Below are 20,437 nucleotides of genomic sequence, written 5' to 3'. Positions count from 1 at the left end.
CTCTCGTGGACTTGCTCTGATTTGCTTCAGTTTCAGCTTGAACTTGCACATGAGCAATTCATGGTTTGTTCCACAGTTGGCCCCTGGCCTTGTTCTGACTGATGATATTGAGCTTTTCCATCATCTCTTTCCACAGATGTAGTCAATTTGATTTTTGTGTGTTCCATCTGCTGAGGTCCATGTGTATAGTCACCTTTATGTTGGTGAAAGAAGGTATTTGCAATGAAGAAGTCGTTGGTCTTGCAAAATTCTATCATTAGATCTTCGGCATTGTTTCTGTCACCAAGGCCATATTTTCCAACTACCGATCCTTCTTCTTTGTTTCCAACTTTGGCATTCCAATCGCCAGTAATTATCACTGCATCTGGATTGCATGTTTGATCAATTTCAGACTGCAGCAGCGGATAAAAATCTTCTATTTCTTCATCTTTGGTCCTAGTGGTTGGTGCATAAATTTGAATAATAGTTGTATTAACTGGTCTTCCTTGTAGCCGTATGGATATTATCCTATCACTGACAGCGTTGTACTTCAGGATAGATCTTGAAACATTCTTTTTGACGATGAATGCAACACCATTCCTCTCGAGTTATCATTCCCAGCATAGTAGACTATATGATTGTCTGATTCAAAATGGCCAACACCAGTCCATTTCAGCTCACTAATGCGTAGGATATCGATGTTTATGCGTCCCATTTCATTTTTGATGATTTCCAATTTTCCTAGATTCATACTTCGTACATTCCAGGTTCCAATTCTTAATGGATGTTTGCAGCTGTTTCTTCTCATTTTGAGTCGTGTCATAGCAGCAAATGAAGGTCCCGAAAGCTTTGCTCCATCCACGTCATTAAGGTCGACTCTACTTTGAGGAGGCAGCTCTTCTCTAGTCATATTTTGAGTGCCTTCCAACCTGGGAGGCTCATCTTCTAGCAGTATATCAGACAATGTTCTGCTGCTCTTCATAAGGTTTTCACTGGCTAATACTTTTCAGAAGTAGACTGCCGGGTCCTTCTTCCTAGTCTGTCTTAGTCTGGAAGCTCAGCTGAAACCTGTCCTCCATGGGTGACCCTGCTGGTATCTGAGTACCAGTGGCATAGCTTCCAGCATCACAGCAACACACAAGCCCCCACAGTACAACAAACTGACAGACACAAACTGACAGCAACAAGCAATTGGAAATTGAAATTTTGTATAGTGACAATACCGTCAGAAGTATCAGGCTTCTAATTCCAAGTCTAATAGGAGATGTTTAAGGCCTCCATGGGGAACATTATTAAATGTTTTTGAGAGCCAGTAAAGAAGATCTACATAAAGGGAAGTAAATACATGGAAGATTTAAAGATGTTCGTTCTCAACGAAAATCCAAATGAAAGATTTTTTTGGTGGCGGTGTGGGGAAGGACTTGAAATTGGCGTGCTGATTTTAAGGACTGAGTATGACCATTAAACTCTTGAAGAAGAACAGAGTGAGAGCATTTGCTCTGCTGGAAACCAAGATCTACCATAAAGCTACAGTAAATTAGACAGCAGAGTCTCAATGTAGGGATAGATGAACAGATAAAAGGAACAGAATGGTGAGCTCAGAAACAGACCTATGCATAACTGGGCTCTTCTCCCCCACCCCCCCTTTTTTTTTTTTTACCATGGTGCCTTTGAAGAATTCAGAAAGGACGGTCTTTTCATAAATGGTGGTTGCCCCTTTTAACAATATGCAAAAAAATAAGTAAAATTGAATCCCTACCTCACACCACATGCAAAAATAAACTAATAAGTGGGTTAGTCTTCATTGTGCAACGTAAAACAATAAAGCTCTTAGAAAACATAGATTATTTATGACCTTGGGCTAAGGAAAGATTTGTTAAGCAGATTTCTTAAAAAAAAAAAAATTAAATTTAAAGAGGACAGAAAATCCACCAATCCAAGAATGTGATTAATATATTTGACTGATATCTATATCTGTGAAATCTTGGTGGCGTAGTGGTTAAGAGCTACAGCTGCTAAGCAAAGGATCAGCGGTTCGAATCCACCAGGCGCTCCTTGGAAACCATATGGGGCTATTCTACTCTGTCCTGTAGGGTTGCTATGAGTTGGAATTGACTCCACAGCAACAGGTTTAAAAAAAATAATATATATATGTATATATCATATATATACATTGACTACTAAAAACTTCCATTCATCAGAAGACATCATAAGGAGTAAAAGCGTAAGCAACACAGGTGGGAAAGATAGTCACAGCACACAAAACTGTCTGTGCTCCAGCATTTAAGTATATAAAGAACTCCAAACATAAATATGAAAAAGACAGGCAATGGTATTGAAAACCGGGTAAGACTTAAACAGTGACACCATAGGACAGGAAACAGAAATGGTGAATAAACTTGGACAAGGAGCTGCCTGTAACAGTCTTCCGGACAATGCACATGAATGCCAAGGTGAGATGGAGCCCCACGCCCAGCACATGGCCAGGAGTTAGCACACCTGACATACTAAGAGTAGTCTCAGCCGTGGAGCACCAGGAACTCCCGTGCGCTGCTGGTGGGAATGTTCCTGGTGTCATCTGGTCAGGTTGATGGTGCACAGGCATCCCTACCCTGCGGTCCTCTCCTGGAGCAATGTGTGCCCAGGAGCAGTCTCACAAAACATCCCCCCAGGAAACACCCCACATCAGTGGCAGGAGGTATAAATGCACAGCAGTGAGTCATTACTCAGAAAGGCCTGGGGTCTCTCCAGGTCACAGAGCTGGAGGCAGAACCTGGAGTAGCTTCTAGATCTCCTGGCTTCCGACCAGGCCTTCTTTGTCCATTGTTGTCTCCCTGACTTAGATGGTATCTCTGACTGAGTGTCCCTTTCTGTCCCCAGAGCCCTCAGTGGTGTTTGCCAAGGAGCAGCCGCCACAGAGCGAGGTGTGGGCTGAGGCGGGGGCCAGCGCCACACTGAGCTGTGAGGTGGCCCAGGCCCAGACGGAGGTGACGTGGTACAAGGACGGGAAGAAACTGAGTTCGAGCTCGAGGGTGCGTGTGGAGGCCACAGGCCGTGGGCGGCGGCTGGTGGTGCAGCAGGTGGGCAAGGCGGACGCAGGGGAGTACAGCTGTGAGGCTGGCGGCCAAAAGGTCTCCTTCCACCTGGATGTCACAGGTGGGTTCCTGAGGCCCCTGCTTCTTCCTGACTAGCATGACCAGGCAATGGTTGGGGAGGTCCCATTCAAGGCGTATTTTCTCACAAAGCTCTTCACATCACCACATTTGACATAGCGAGCTGCAACCCCAGCGCTGGTCACCACTGTGATCTTTCTTCCCTGCAAGCCCCTTATGGCGGTGGATGCCTGGACACTGTTCTTGCATCTGCATCGATTCCAGTCACTTCAGCCGTCCTGGCCTCAGGGCCTCCACCCCTACTCAGGCTCAGCCTGGACTTCATTGCCTCCATTCCTGTACCTCTTCCTCAGGACATCCAGAATCCAGTCCTATTTCTCTGTCTCCTCAGTGGCCCACTCCTCCCCGTTAGCTGAGTCCGCTCCCACTCCAGCTACCTGAGTGATCCCACTCATGTGCTGATGGGATCCTGGCCTTCCCCTGCTGGAACCCTCCATGGCCCGCCTGCACTTAGCATTCAGCCAAAGGCCATGGTTGTCCCTGAGGTCCTCCTAAGACCTGGCCTGCTCACTTCTCCCTCTGCTTTAGCACGTTCCAGCTAAACTAGCTCCCTTATTGTTGTTCATCACAGCCTCCTATTGCTTTGTATTTTCATTTTGGAATAATAATAGATTCAGAGGAATTTGCAAAGATAGTACAGACAGGTCCTGGTGCCCTTCACCCAGTTTCTCCAGTGGTTACATCTTACGTAACTGCAGTATAATATCAAAAGCGGGACATTGACAGTGAATGATGTGACTGTATACTTGGGTGTGACCTTCCGCATGTGTAGATTCATGCAACTGCTGCCTCAATGAAGGTACAGAACTGTTCCATCACCACAAAGATTTCCCCTGTGCTCACACCTACCCTGTCCCCAACACCATCCTAACTCCTAGCAACTACTAATCTTTTCTCCATCTCGGTAATTTGTCATTTTGAGAACGGTATATAAATGGAATCACACAACGTGTCATTTCTACCTACTGAGATTTTTTCACCTAGCATAAGCTCCATCCAGGTTGTTGCGTGTATCAGTCGTTTGTTCTTTTTTATCGCTGAGTTGGATTCCACAAAATGGGTGCACTGTAGTTTGTTTAACTGTTCACCCGTTGAAGGGTAGCTGGGTTGTTTGCAGTTTCGGGCTCTTGTAAGAAAGCTGCTATGAACAATCATGTATAAGTTATTGTACAGACACACGTTTTTATTTCTCCAGGATAAATGCCCAGAAGTGTGTGTTCTGGGTCATACAATATCTTCATGTTTAGCTTTGTAACAAACCGTCTTACTAGCTGCTCTGGAAAATGACTATAAATTTATAAGGCAATTCGTTTAATTTTTTTTATTTTCTTTTACTTTCTTTTTTAAAATTATTATTATTTTTGGTGACACTGTGACCTTTGATATTACCACTAATATTTTAGCTCTTTCTAGCGGGTATGGAGGATATCTCATCGGGGTTTAATTTGCGTTTTTCCTGATGGCTGGAACTCTGGTCTCTAGTGAGGTTGAACCTGTTTCTTTGTGTTTCCTATCTGTGTATCCTCTTTGGTGAAAGGTCTCTTTGTATCTTTTGCTCATTTTCTACCTGGATTTTTTTTTTTTTCTAACTGTTGTGTTTTGTTAGCTCTTTACATACTCTAGATACTACTCCTTTGTCAGTTAGATTGTTTGCAGATACTTTCTCCCAGCCTGTAGCTTGTCTTTGATTCTCTTAACAGAGTCTTTCACGGAGCAGAAGTTTTAAATTTTGATTAAGTCCTTTTTATCAGTTTTTCCTTTATAGATTGTGCTTTTAGTATCATGTCTAAGAACTCTGAGCCAGTCCTAGATGCCAAATGAGTTGGAATCAACTCGACGGCACTGGGTTTTTGGGTTTTTTTAGATGCCAAAGGTTTTCCCCTATGTTTTCTTCTAAAAGTTTTCGCGTTTCACATTTTACTTTTAAATCTATTATCCAGTGAAAGTTAATTTTTGGGTAAGGTGTGAGATTTAGGGAAAGGTTCTTTTTAACTTATTTTTTTGTGAACACTTTATTGAACTACAATAATCATGTAGATCGTATTGGTTTTTAAGTATCAGTTGGATCTTTAGTATTGTCCCCTACTTCATTCCTGACATTGGTAGATTTGTGCTTCTCTCCCTCCTTTTTTTTTTTAATCATTCTGGCCAGAGGCATGTCATTTATAGCAATTTTATTATCCTTTTCTGAGAACTAGTATTCGCTTTTGTTGATTTTTTTCCTCTACCTCCCTCCCTTTTTCCTATTTCCCCTTCTTGCTCCTCCCTTCTCTGTCTTTGCCTTTTAATCCTTTTTTTTCCTCTCTCTGCTTTAGTCTGGGAAACCCTGGTGGTGTAGTGGTAAAGAGCTGGGCTGCTTAACCAAAAGGTTGGCAGTTTGAATCTGTCAGGCGCTCCTTGGAAACCCAATGCGGCAGTTCTACTCAGTCTTATAGGGTCGCTATAGGGTCACTATGAGTTGTAATTGACTTGATGGCAATGGGTTTGGTTTGGTTTTGGCTTTAGTCTGGATGTTTTCTATCGACCTGCCTTCCAGGGTGCTAATCCTGTGTTCTGCAGCATCTCATCTGCTGCCCATCCCATTGATAGTGTAATTATTTTAGTTATTGTGTTTTCAAGTTTGGGAACGTTCATTTGATTAATTTTTTTTGTTTCTCTTTTTTTTAAATTATTATTTTTTTGTGTGAAAATATATACAGCAAAACACATACCAATTCAACAATTTCTACATGCGTAATTCAGTGACATTCATTACATTCTTCAGATTGTGAAACCATTCTCATCGTTTTCCCAATTATTCCACCATAATTAACATAAACTTATTGTCTCCTAAGCTTCTCATATAACCTTTCAGTTGCTGTTATCAATTTGATTACATGCAGATAATTCTTTGAAAGAGTATAGTGCTCAAGGAATACATTCTTTACTAATTAAGTGAAACTATTGTTTGGTTTAAAGAAGACTTCAGGGGAATATTTTTGGTTTAAGGGTTAAAGATTATCTCAGGGCAATAGTTTTGGAGGGGTCATCCAGCCTCAATGGCTCCAGAAAGTCTGGATGCATGAAAACTTTAAATTCTGTTCCATATTTTCTCCCTTTTGATCAGGATTCTGCTAGAAAATCTTTGATCAAAACATTCAGTTATGGTAGCCCAGCACCATCCAATTCTTCTGGTCTCAAGATAAATGAGGCAGTTGTTCATGGAGGCAGGTAGACACAGATTCCAGTCCCTCCTCCAGTTTCTGCCTCTCCTTGTTCTTCTGCTGCCCCAGGCAAATAGAGACCGATTTTTGTACCTTAGATGGCTGCTTGGAAGCTTTTAAGACCTGACACATTATGTAACAAATTAGGAGGTAAAAACAATATTAGGCCAATTGACTGTGATATCCCGTGAAACCATGACCCTAAACCTCCAAATCAAGAAAACAAATCCCACAACGTATTCAGTTGTATATAAGCAGCATCAGCATTTGCTCTTTGTTGTTGTTGTTGTCATAAAAACATACGTAACACAACATTTGCCAATTCAACCTTTTTTGGGTGTACAACTTATTGATATCAATTATATTAGTCATGTTGTTCAACCATTACCCTTAATTGATGCCAAATTTCCCATCACCGTAACCAGAAACTCACTGCTTCCCAGACAATGGCTCCCTGATTAATTTTAATAGTATCTTGTTCTCAAATGGAATGCTTTATCTTTGATCTGTTGTCTGATAAATCTAATGCTGAATCACCTGATATTCCCTTTCTTCCATCTTTGCTCCAGTGTTTGGGATGCCTGCAAAATTTCAATTGACTTTAGACATTAAGACATTTAGATCTTAAAAATTGTTGACTATGGATGATGTGGATCTTACTCCAGAGAGGATTCCTCTTTCGCTAGGCAGATAGAGGAGAACTAAGAACCTTCATTCATTTTGAAACTGAGCTGACTCTAGGCTTCATTGTAGTTTTGATAAGGGTTATCCATTTCTAGTTCACTCTTGACCCTGGGCAAAATTCTCCAAGGATTTCTGCTAAGAGCTTGAGGAGTGAATTGGGGTTCTCCATAAGCCAATCCTGAACTCTAATTTTTGTCTCCTCAGAACTGCAAGAGATTGAAAATTTCCCTCTGCTTTCCAGAGGTTTTCTGCCTGGATTCCTAGCCCCCTGCACTGTGTAGCGTTAGCAGCAGAGTGCTTAACCACTGTACCATCAGGGCTCCTCTCTGCACCTTCAGGTTTCATCAAATATCTTGAGGGGAAACAGATAGAGCATGAGACTCAGTTCTTCACTCTCCCTTCTCAGTGGGGACTTGGGCCATCAAGAACTCAATTTTATAATATCAAGTGTTGATAAGGATGTAGAACAACTGGAGCTCTCACTCACCACTGGTGGGACTGTCAGTTGGTACAACCATTTTTGAGAACTGTTTGGCAATATCTACTAAAGCTGAAGACAGGTCTACACTCCGTGCCAACAGTTACATATCCACCAACGATTCCTGCAAGAGTGCTCATAGAAGCTTTGCTAATAGCATGCCCAAATTGGAAGCAACCCAAATGACTGTCAATGGAAAAGGAAAACTAAATCGTGATGTATTCATGCTATGGCATTCTATACAGTATTAGAAAGTAAACTGCTGCCACATCCAACACATGGATAAATCTTATGGACAAGACATTTAGTTAAAGAAACTAGATCCCAGAGTATGTAATGTATAATTCAATTTAGGAGAAATCAAACAACAGGTAACAATAGTTTATAGTGAAAGAGACCAGGATAGTGGTCACCTTTGGGAGGGGTCAGCGGTCACTGGGGGACTAGAAATGGTCTGTATTTGATAAGTGTGATGGCTGCTTGGGGTATGTACACATAAATGTTATTGAACCACAACGAGCACTTTGCTACATGTAAGTTAGACCTTTTTAGGGGGAATAACTTTATGGAGGACATACCATGTGCTGCACAGTAGGGATACATTCATGACCAAGACTGCCACACCAACTCAGCACTGTCACTTGGGAAAGATAAAAATTAGCAGTTTTGGAGGCTGGAACAGCCTCAGCCACCTCCCTCCAACCTAAAGAATTGCTAGAGTGAGGCCCAAATTGGACACCTGCAGTTCCATGATAGGGCTCTTTGCATTTGTGAGCTCAAGACACATAACGTCACTGGCTCAAGGGGAAATTTATTGAACTCTGGTACTTCAGTGTCTGTGAAGTGGGTTGGCACCAGGTTTGTGTCTCTGACCCATGTCCCTCCCTGTCCCCAGAGCCCACAGTGGTGTTTGCCAAGGAGCAGCCAGCACGGAGCGAGGTGCGGGCTGAGGCGGGGAGCAGCGCCACACTGAGCTGTGAGGTGGCCCAGGCCCAGATGGAGGTGATGTGGTACAAGGACGGGAAGAAGCTGAGTTCAAGCTCGAGGGTGCATGTGGAGGCCACAGGCCGTGGGCGGCGTCTGGTGGTGCAGCAGGCGGGCAAGGCGGATGCAGGGGAGTACAGCTGTGAGGCCAGCGGCCAGAAGGTCTCCTTCCGCCTGGACGTCACAGGTGGGTGGCCATTTGCCTTGTTTGAGGAAGATGATGGGACTGACTTATCACCCCAATGGACTCTGGGGCCCTTTGTCCTTGGACTTCATGTCTTGTCCCCCATCCTCTCACTATCCCATATTCCTGCCTGTGGCTGAAAGCAAAGGAGGCTGTTCCGAGGGAGTGTGTACGAAAGGGAGAGGGGCTGTTCTCTTCCCCTTGGATGGTGTTTCCAGGCAGGAATGGTGAGTCACTCATTCCCAGCCCCTGCCAGAACCCTCCTTGTCTTCTTTGGTTTCCAGGACTGTGGCTCTGTCTGATGCTTAGGGTCTAAGGTAGACCAAGTGTCTCTCACCTGGGATATGTGAATATCCTCCTCCTGTTGGCTGGTTTGGCAGCTGGCACATGCCCTCGTCGAGCACCACAAGGGGCTTCTAATGAGAGATGTTTGAATCGCATTGAAGCTGGGGACGGGAGACTTTGACCGCCCAGCCATACTGGCATTATCTTAAGACTAATCTTTGAGTGATCACAGTTTGAGTGCTCTGGGCCACGGTTGCTGTCCTTTGACGTGGATGTGGAAGCCCTCTGTGTACTTTCATGCATGAAATCCAGAACCCCGTGTTGTTGTAAGGTCTGTGTAAAGTAAATGGAAGAATGAGGGATTGGTAGATATGCTCCTGTGAGATTTGGGATTCTCTTTTTAAAGCAAATTGTGTTTTCCATTTGTCTTTAGTTAGAACACTCTGTGTTAAATTTCCTTTGGGGTTTGGCATATAAATTTAGGAATTAGAAGGAATAAGTAGCTTACACCACCTCAGCACGCCTTGTTAATTTAAATGATGAGTTGCTGTGGTAGCAGCCACTGACTGGTCAAGCAGTAGTTACTTCACAGAATTCCCTTCATGGTCAGTGTGTGTTTTTACCCGTCCCTCCTGGCCAGTTCATAGAGAAGTCTGAGAATGAACTTTATTTTCCTTTTGTTAAGAGTTTTAACCTTGAATGTGGGTCTGCAGTCCCACATTTGACCATTAGGTATACCACTTAACAGTTTGATATTTGACCAGTATCTAGTGCTTTGTGTGTGTGTGAAGATACGAACAAATGGGTATGTATCTTTTTGAAAAATTTTTATGAGAGAATATTACAAATTATTTTATGCCAATAAATTTTAAAAGTTTTGAAAAATTGGATCAATTCCTAGAAAACTCTATCAAATCTTACTCAAGAAGAAACAGACAATCCAAACAGTTCTATAGCCTTTCAAGAAATGTAATTATTAATACTTTTTTTTTTGTCATGAGCAAAATCTAATCTTTCTTGACTAGTAAGTTCTAACAAATATTTAGGGAATAAATTTTTCCAAATTTTTTTTTTTTTTTTAATTTTTCCAAGCTTGTGGAAAATCTTCCAGATGAGAGAAAAAAAAGATAACCCTCTCCAACTTATTTTAGGTAGTGAACATGACATCAGGAGCAAAACCTGGCAAGGGAAGTATGAAGAATTAAAATTACAGGCCAGCCTCTTAAGGATATTGATGCCAAAATCCTAAACCAAATATTGGCAAAGTGAATCCAGCAATATTTCAAGAAGATAATATAAGGCCATAGAATGCAAGGTTGGTTTAGCAATTAGAAAATCAATATTATCCATGGCGTCAGCAGATTAAAGGAGAAAAACCTTACGATTGCCTCAATAAATGCAGAAAAAAGTGATAAAATTTAACATCATAAATACATAACAAGCATTTTATAAACTTCCGGATAAATTCATGATAAAAATTCTGATGGTGCAGTGGTTAAGAGCTAAGGTGCGCTATGGCTACTAACCAAAAGGTTGGCAGTTCATATCCACCAGCCACTTCTTGGAAACCCTATGGGGCAGTTCTACTCTGTCTTATAGGGTTGCTATGAGTCAGAATCAACAGCCACGGGTAGATGTATCAAACCGGAAATAATAGCAAACTTTCAACATTTTGAAGAAGAGTACTACAGAGAACACCAGCTAATGTTAAAACCCTTGATCCCTTGAAAGCTTTCCATTTGAAGTTGGAACAATACAAGATGTTAGCAGTCACAACTTCTATTCAACAGTGTACAGCACAAGAAGGAGGAAAGTAAAATCAAAGGTATTAACGTTGGAAAAGATAGAAATGGCGGTCCTGGACTATATGATTATCAATTCAGAAAATCCAAAACATAAATTACTGGACTTAGTAAGAAAGTCAAGAAAGATTACTGCTTATGAAAAATCAATATATAGAACACACTTCTATATCTGTATACTAGCAACAAAAAGTCGGAAAATGAAATTTAAAAAAGTTTACAATAGCATCAAAAGAATCATGTATCTAATTTCAGGTCTAATAAAGATATTTAAGGCTCCTGTGTGGAAAACTATTAAGTATTTTTGAGAGGCAGTAAAGAAAATCTAAATAAATGAACAAAAATCTATGGAACCTTCAAAGATGTTCATTCTCATTCCCAATCAAGATCTAAACAAAAGATTTTTTTTTTTTTCCTGGTGTTGGGGTCGAAATTGGCCTGCTGATGCCAAGGATTAAGTCTGGTCAGTACACTTGAAGAAGAACAAAGAGCATTTGCTCTACTGGATAGCAAGACTTACTATAAAGCTACAATAATTAAGATAGCAGAGTCTCAATGCAGGGGTAGATGAACAGACTGAAGGAATAGAATGGTGAGCTCAGAAACAGACCTGTTCATACTGGACTTCCTCCCCACCACACCTTTTTATTTATTTATTTTTTACTGTGGTGTCTGTACAAAGAGTGCAGAAAGCATGGCCTTTTCATAAATGGTGCTTGAACCATTTAACCATAGAGACCCTACAGAGTAGAACTGCCCCATAGAGTTTCCAAGGAGCACCTGGTGGATTCGAACTGCCGACCTTTTTGGTTAGCAGCCGTAGCTCTTAACCACTGTGCCACCAGGGTTTCCATTTAACCATACAGAAAAAATATATAAAATTGAACCCTTACCTCATACCACATACACAAAAAACTCCAGGTGGGTTAGAAACCTCAATGCAAAAAGTAAGACCATAAAGCCCTTACATGATAATATAGGTTATTTAATGATTTTAGAGTAAGGAAAGATTTCTTCAACAGGTTATCTTTAAGAGGACATAAAATACAGCAGTCCTAAAAAACAAAATAGATATATTGGACTACATTAAAATTAAGAACTTTCATTCATGAGAAGACATCATAAAAGAATTTAATGGCAAGCCACACAGATGGGGAAGATATTTACAACACATGCAACTGACAGTATTCCAGCCTTTAAATATGCATATAAACCCAAACCCATTGCCATCAAGTCAATTCCGACTATGGCGACCTCATGTGTTACAGAGTAGAACTGCTCCATAGGGTTTTTAATAGGCACTTGGCTGCTAACTGAGTTGGTAGTTCGAACCCACCACCTGCTTCACTGGAGAATAATGTGGCGGTCTGCTTCTGTAAATATTTATAGCCTTGGAAACTCTATGGAGCAATTTTGCTCTGTCCTATATAGGGTTGCTATAAGTCAGAATCCATTTGACAGCAATGGATTTTTTATTGGCTTTTAATCTTACAGAAGCAGATTCCGAGGACTTTCTCTTCTGAGTAGGTTCAAAGCTCTAACCTTCCAGTTAGTAGCTGCGTGCAAATGGTTTTTACCACCCAGGGACCCTAAATATATAAATAACTCCAAAAATGAATATGAAAAAGACATAAAATTGGGTAAGGACTTGAACAGTGAGACCACAGGAGAGGAAACAGAAATGGTGAATAAACTTGAAAAAGGAGCTGCCTGTAACAGTCCTCAGGACAATGCACACAAAGCCATGGGGAGGTGGAGCCCCATGCCCAGCAGATGGCCAGGAGTTAGCACACCTGACATACTAAGAGTAGTCTCAGCCATGGAGCACCAGGAACTCCCCTGCACTGCTGGTGGGAATGTTCCTGGTGTCATCTGGTCAGGTTGAAGGTGCACAGGCATCCTGACCCCACAGTTCTCTCCCGGAGCAATGTGTGCCCAGGAGCAGTCTCACAGAATGTCCCACCAGGAAACAGCCCACATGCCATCAGTGGTAGAAGGTATAAATGTACTGCAGTGAGTCGTTGTTGCTTGGAAAGGCCTGGGGCCTCTCCAGGTCACAGAACTGGAGGCAGAACCTGGAGTAGCTTCTGAATCTCCTGGCTCCTGTCCAGGCCTTCTTTGTCCATTGTTGTCTTCCTGACTTAGATGGTGTCTCTGACTGAGCGTCCCTTTCTGTCCTCAGAGCCCACAGTGGTGTTTGCCAAGGAGCAGCCGGCACAGAGCGAGGTGCAGGCCAAGGCGGGGGCCAGCGCCACACTGAGCTGTGAGGTGGCCCAGGCCCAGACGGAGGTGACGTGGTACAAGGACGGGAAGAAGCTGAGTTCAAGCTCGAGGGTGCGCGTGGAGGCCATGGGCCGAGGGCGGCGGCTGGTGGTGCAGCAGGCGGGCAAGGCGGACGCCGGGGAGTACAGCTGTGAGGCCGGCGGCCAGAAGGTCTCCTTCCGCCTGGACGTCACAGGTGGGTTCCTGAGGCCCCTGTTTCTTCCTGAGGAGTGTGACCAGGCAGTAACTGGGGAGAAGTGCCATTCAAGGTCTGTTTTCTCACAAGACTATTCACATTGTAACATTTGGCATGTGTTAACTAAACCCTTTGTAAAATGATTTTTGTTCTTTTACTCTCGTTTTTATTGAGTAGCGTTTTGTGGTATGGAGGTACCGCACAGTTTGCGTGACCATTCACTTGTTGAAGTACGTTGAAATCTTCAATCAGTAATCCTATCCTTCTCTCAGTGCCAAAGGTGCAAACCAGTCCAGAGAGACTAACAACATCCACCTTTTGAGGCCAGATTGCGTGGTGGATTCCATAGCCCATTCCACATACACCATTGGCAGATCTTAGCTTCCCTTCCCTGGCCAGTTCAGACCCCAGCTGCCCATATAGCTCTTCTGTCTAATCCCTAGCCAGTTGGAGCAAGGTCCTCGCATCCCTAGTCACATGATTTAAGCCAGTGGGTACTAGCCAAAAGCACAGAGGTCCACACAACTCTCTGCACTTCAGCCAAGCCAGCCCCACTACTCTCTTTAGGTCTGATAATTCACTGTAGTGACTCACAGAGCTCACAGAAACACCTCACCTGCAATAACAGCTTTAATATAACAGAGAAGATATAAACCTTGCATAGGATAAGGTTTGGGAGGGGTCCTGGCGTGATGCCTTAACATCTCAAGGGGACACACTTACCCTCCCAAGAACAGATGTTCACTCTCACCAAAGGGGAAACTCTTCAACCAGGAAATGCTCCATGAGGCCCCTCTGCAGCAGAAATGCCCCCTGCTGGTGCAGCTCTTAAATAGATCTTCTGTCATTCAAGACAGCTCTGTCTTATTCACTCAGCTCAGCGGTTTATCAGTCCAGCTCTCAGCTCTGTTCCACTCTGCTCTTGGCTGGCTGCCGCTCTTGCTCTTTTTTTAAATTGTGCTTTAGGTGAAAGTTTACAGTGCAAATTAGTTTCTTATTCAAAACTTTGTACACAAATTATTTAGTGACATTGGTTGCAATCCCTGCTTTGTGTCAGCACTCTCCCCCTTTCCCTTTCCACCCCAGGTTCCCTGTGTCCCTTCGTCCGTTTTCCTGTCTCTTCCTGCCTTCTCATCTTTGCTTTTGGACAGGTATTGCCCGTTTGGTCTATTATACTTGATCGAACTAAGAAGCATGTTCCTCACGTGCTTTGGTGCTCCTTTTATAGACCTGTCTAATCTTTGGACTTCAAGAGTGGCTTCAGTTCTGGATTAGCAGGGTGTCTGAGAGCCGTAGTCTCAGGGGTTCCTCCAGTCTCTATCAGGCCACTAAGTCTGGTCTTTTTTGTGTGTATGAATTTGAATTTTGTTCTACATTTTTCTCCTGCTCTGCCTGGGACCCTGTATGTGATCCCTGTCAGAGTGGCCAGTGGTGGTAGTCAGGTACCATCTAGTTCTTTAGGTGCAGGTGGGTGGAGGCTGTGATTGACGTGGTCCATTAGTCCTTTGGACTGGTATTTTTCTTGTGTCATTGGTTTCCTTCATTCTTCTTTGCTCCAGATGGGATGGGACCAATAGATGTATCTTAGATGGCCACTCACAAGCTTTTAAGACCCTAGACGATACTCACCAAAGTAAGATGTAGAACTTTCTTTATGGACTTTGTTATGCCAGTGGATCTAGATGTCCCCTGAGCACTCTCACTCTTTGACTAGCCCAGCTCTCAATCAGCCCAGCTCTGCCTGGCACAGCTCTGAATCAGGTCTAGGAGGGTTTCCAACTCAGGGCGTCCATGTCCCAAAGGACATGCCATCCCTCCCAGCTGTTGTCAACCTGAAAGTCCCATCTGAGCTTCCGTGTTCCAGGGCTTTTTATAAGCCAGCTACCAGGGTGGAATCCTTGTCAATTACCAGGTGGAGCACCTCAGTCAAACTGGGCAAATGTTGTGCTTCTTGTCAATTACTAGGCAGGTATCCCTTGTCAGTTATCTTGTCAATTACAAGACTGGGGAGGGGGCAGCTAGCCAGACCAGGTAAAAGTAACACATTTTCACGGGTAGCCAATTAGCCAAGAAGTCCCCCAAGTTGTTTTTCCAAAAACCAAGGACAAAAAGCCAAACAAAGGAACTCATTGTACAACATGTGTTGGTCTGGTTCCAAACAACTGAGAACAAAGGCCACACAAGATGATTCCACATCTCACAGAAGTCTTTGTTGTTTCTGGTTTTGGGCCATTATAAATAAATCTGCTGTGAACAACTGTGTATAGGTTTTCACGCAGATAGTTTTCATTTCTTTGGGATAAAATCCCAGAGATGTGATTACGGGGTTCTCTGGTAAATATAGGGAGCCCTGGTGGTGCAATGGTTAAGTTCTCAGCTGCTAACTGAAATGTTGGTAGTTCGAACACATCCAGTGGTTGCACATGAGAAAGACATGGAGATCTGATCCCATAAAAATTATGGGGGTTGATATGCGTCAATATCGTTTAGATGACACACACCAACAACAACACATGGTACGCATATATTTAGTTTTTTTTTTTTTTTAAAACTGCTTTGCACCTTTCTAAGAGTTTTGTGGGCGACTGCTAACCTAATTGTTAGTGGTTCCAGCTCACCTGGTAGCTCCATGGAAGAAAGACCTGGCAAACTGCTTCGGTAAAGATTATAGCCAAGAAAAGCCCGTGGAGCAGTTCTATTCTGTAACACATGGGGTTGCTGTTAGCTGGAATCGACATGATGGCAGAGGATTTTTTTTCCCTGCTCTTTTCCGGAGTGGCCATACCGTTTTACATTCCCACCACCAATGTGTGAGAGATCCAGGTTCTCTGCCTCTGTCTGCGGGTTTGGTTTTATCACCATTATTATTATTATTTTGGCTGTTCTAGTAACTGTATCAGATGTCTCACTGTGGGTTAGCTGTTGTTGAACATCTTTCCGTGCATTCGTTTGCTGTTTGTATATCTTCTTTGGTGAGCAGTCTTCATGTCTTTGGCTCATTTTCTATTTGGATTACTTGGTTTTCTACTGTTGAGTTTTGTGAGATCTGTATATTTCTGGGTATTAGTCCTTTATCAGCTAGGTTATTTGCAAATACTTTAGTCTGTAGCTTATTTTTGGATCCTCTTAATTACCTTTCACAGAGCAAAAGTTTTTTAATTTTGATGAAGTCCAGTTTATATTTTTCTTTAATGGGTTGTATGTTTAGGGTCATGTCTAAGAACTCTTCACCCAGTCCTAGGTCTCCAAGATTTTCCTCTAAAGGTTTTACATTTTACATTTATGTCTATGGTCCATTGTGAGGTAATTTTTATATAAAGTGTGAAGTTTAGGTTGAAGTTCATTCTTTTGTCCTGCCCCCCCCCTTTTTTTAAATAATTTTTATTGTGCTTTAACTGAAAGTTTACAAATCAAGTCATTCTCTCACACAAAAACCCATATACACCTTGCTACATGCTCCCAATTACTCTCCCCCTAATGAGACAGTCTGCTCTCTCCCTCCACTCTCTTTTCGTGTCCATTTCGCCAGCTTCTAACCCCCTCCACCCTCTCATCTCCCCTCCAGGCAGGAGATGCCAACATAGTCTCAAGTGTCCACCTGATCCAAGAAGCTCACTCCTCACCAGCATCCCTCTCTAACCCATTGTCCAGTCCAATCCATGTCTGAAGAGTTAGCTTTCGGAATGGTCCCTGTCCTGGGCCAACAGAAGGTCTGGGGGCCATGACCACCGGGGTCCTTCCAGTCTCAGTCAGACCATTAAGTCTGGTCTTATGAGAATTGGGGTCTGCATCCCACTGCTCTCCTGCTCCCTCAGGGGTTCTCTGTTGTGTTACTTGTCAGGGCAGTCATCGGTTGTAGCTGGGCACCATCTAGTTTTTCTGGTCTCAGGATGATGTAGTCTCTGGATCATGTGGCCCTTTCTGTCTCTTGGGCTCATAATCGCCTCGTGTCCTTGGTGTTCTTCATTCTCCTTTGATCCAGGTGGGTTGAGACCAATTGATGCATCTTAGATGGCTGCTTGCTAGTGTTTAAGACCCCAGACGCCACTCTTTCAAAGTGGGATGCAGAATGTTTTCTTAACAGATTTTATTATGCCAACTGACTTAGATGTCCCCTGAAACCATGGTTCCCAGACCCCTGCCCCTGCTATGCTGGCCTTCGAAGCATTCAGTTTATTCAGGAAACTTCTTTGCTTTTGGTTTAGTCCAGCTGTGCTGACCTCCCCTGTCTTGTGTGCTGTCTTTCCCTTCACCTAAAGTAGTTCTTATCTACTATCTAATTAGTGAATGTCCCTCTCCCACCCTCCCTCTCCCCCCCTCTTGTAACCATCAAAGAATGTTTTCTTCTCAGTTTAAACTATTTCTCAAGTTCTTATAATAGTGGTCTTATACAATATTTGTCTTTTTGCAACTGACTGATTTCACTCAGCATAATGCCTTCCAGGTTCCTCCATGTTATGAAATGTTTCACAGATTCTTTACTGTTCTTTATGGATGTGTAGTATTCCATTGTGTGAATATACCGTAATTTATTTATCCATTCATCCGTTCATGGGCACCTTGGTTGCTTCCGTGTTTTTGCTGTTGTAAACAGTGCTGCAGTAAACATGGGTGTGCATATATCTGTTGGTGTAAAGGCTCTTATTTCTCTAGGACGAATCGACTCGATGGCGCTGGGTTTTTTTTATATTCCAAGGAGTGGGATTGCTGGATCGTATGGTAGTTCTATTTCTAGCTTTTGAAGGAAGCGCCAGATTGATCTCCAAAGCGGTTGTACCATTTGACATTCCCACCAGCAGTGTATAAGTGTTCCAATCTCTCCACAGCCTCTCCAACATTTATTATTTTGTGTTTTTTGGATTAATGCCGGCATTGTTGGAGTGAGATGAAATCTCATTGTAGTTTTGATCTGCATTTCTCTAATGGCTAATGATTGTGAACATTTCCTCATATATCTGTTAGCTACCTGAATGTCTTCTTTAGTGAAGTGTCTATTCATATCTTTTGCCCATTTTTGAATTGGGTTATTTGTCTTTTTGCAGTTGAGTTTTTGCAGTATCATGTAGATTTTAGAGATCAGGCACTGATCAGAAATGTCATAGCTAAAAACTTTTTCAGAGTCTGTAGGTAGTCTTTTGACTCTTTTGTTGAAGTCTTTGAATGAGCATAGGTGTTTGATTTTTAGGAGCTCCCAGTTACCTAGTTTTTCTTCTACATTCTTTCTAATGTTTTGTATACCATTTAAGGTATGTATTAAAGTGTATTAGGGCTCCTATTTTTTCTTCCATAATCTGTATCATTTTAGATTTTATATTTAGGTCTTTGATCCATTTTGGGTTAGTTTTTGTGCATGGAGTGAGGTATGGGTCTTGTTTCATTTTTTTGCAGATGGATATCCAGTTCTGCCAGCACCATTTGTTAAAAAGACTGTCTTTTCCCCATTTAACTGTTTTGGGGCCTTTGTCAAATATCAACTGTTCATATGTGGATGGATTTATGTCTGGGTTCTCAATTCTGTTCCCTTGGTCCATGTACCTATTGTTGTACCAGTACCAGCCTGTTTTGACTACTGTGGCGGTATAATAGATTCTAAAATCAGGTAAAGTAAGGCCTTCCACTTTGTTCATCTTTTTCAGTAATGCCTTATTTATCCGGGGCCTCTTTCCCTTCCATATGAAGTTGGCGATTTGTTTCTCCATCTCATTAAAGAATGTCGTTGGGATTTGGATCAGAATTGCATTAAATGTATAGATCGCTTTTGGTAGAACAGGCATTTTTATAATGTTAAGTCTTCCTATCCACGAGCAAGGTGTGTTCTTCCACTGATGTAAGTCTCTTTTGGTTTCTTGCAGAAGTGTACTGTAGTTTTCTTTGTATAAGTCTTTTACATCTCTGGTAAGATTTATTCCTAAGTATTTTATCTTCTTGGTGGCTACTGTAAATGGCATTGATTTGGTGATTTCCTCTTCGATGTTCTTTTTGTTGGTGTAGAGGAATCCAGCTGATGTTTGTATGTTTATCTCATATCCCGATACTCTGCTGAACTCTTCCATTAGTTTCAGTAGTTTTCTGGAGGATTCCTTAGGGTTTTCTGTGTATAAGATCATGTCATCTGCAAATAGAGATACTTTGACTTCTTCCTTGCCAATCTGGATGCCTTTTATTTCTTTATCTAGCCTAATTGCTCTGGCTAGGACCTCCAACACAATGTTGAATAAGAGTGGTGATAAAGGGCATCCTTGTCTGGTTCCTGATCTCAGTGGGAATGCTCTCAGTCTCTCTCCATTTAGGATGATGTTGGCTGTTGGCTTTGTATAAATGCCCTTTTTTATGTTGAGGAATTTTCCTTCTTTTCCTATTTTGCTGAGAGTTTTTATCATGAATAAGTGTTTTGTATTTGTCAAATGCCTTTTCTACATCAATTGATAAAATCATGTGATTCTTGTCTTTTGTTTTATTTATGTGGTGGATTACATTAATTGTTTTTCTAATGTTGAACCATCCCTGCATACCTGGTATGAATCCCACTTTGTCATGGTGAATTATTTTTTTGATATGTTGTTGAATTGTATTGGCTAGAATTTTGCTGAGGATTTTTGCATCTACATTCATGAGGGATATAGGTCTATAATTTTCTTTTCTTGTGGTGTCTTTACCTGGTTTTGGTATCAGGGATATGGTAGCTTCATAGAATGAGTTTGGTGGTATTCCATCCTTTTCTATGCTCTGAAATACCTTTAGCAGTAGTAGGTGTTAACTGTTCTCTGAAATTTTGGTAGAACTCTGCAGTGAAGCCGTCCGGACCAGGGTTATTTTTTGTTGGGAGCTTTTTGATTACCTTTTCAATCTCTTCTTTTTGTTATGGGTCTATTTAGTTGTTCTACCTCTGTTTGTGGTAGTTTAGCTAGGTAGTGTTTTTTCAGGATCTCATCCATTTCTTGTAGGTTTTCAAATTTGTTTGAGTATTATTTTTCATAGTAGTCTGATAAGATTTTTTTAATTTCAGTTGGGTCTGTTGTAATATTGCCCATCTCATTTCTTATTCGAGTTATTTGCTTCCTCTCCTGTTTTTCTTTTGTCAGTTTGGCCAATGGTTTATCAATTTTGTTGAGTTTTTCAAAAAAGCAGCTTTTGGTCTTGTTAATTCTTTCAATTGTTTTTCTGTTTTCTATTTCATTTAGTTCAGCTCTAATTTTTATTTGTTTTC

At 42.0% G+C, this 20,437-nt stretch overlaps 1 protein-coding gene across 1 annotated transcript in view; it reads left to right on the top strand.

Annotated features, from left to right (window-relative positions):
- OBSCN (obscurin, cytoskeletal calmodulin and titin-interacting RhoGEF) overlaps nucleotides 1-20,437 on the top strand; it is a 224,764-nt gene that overhangs the window by 47,177 nt on the left and 157,150 nt on the right. Inside the window, exons 12-14 of the mRNA XM_064279626.1 lie at nucleotides 2,860-3,135; nucleotides 8,413-8,688; nucleotides 12,955-13,230. Of these exons, the coding sequence (XP_064135696.1) occupies nucleotides 2,860-3,135; nucleotides 8,413-8,688; nucleotides 12,955-13,230 (828 nt within the window). The remainder of the gene's footprint in view (nucleotides 1-2,859; nucleotides 3,136-8,412; nucleotides 8,689-12,954; nucleotides 13,231-20,437) is intronic.

This window comes from Loxodonta africana, chromosome 2 (genome assembly GCF_030014295.1).
Source record: "Loxodonta africana isolate mLoxAfr1 chromosome 2, mLoxAfr1.hap2, whole genome shotgun sequence".
Taxonomy (NCBI): Eukaryota; Metazoa; Chordata; class Mammalia; order Proboscidea; family Elephantidae; genus Loxodonta; species Loxodonta africana.
Note: the sequence above shows the minus strand (reverse complement) of the source record. Positions and strands in the feature narration are given on the sequence as shown.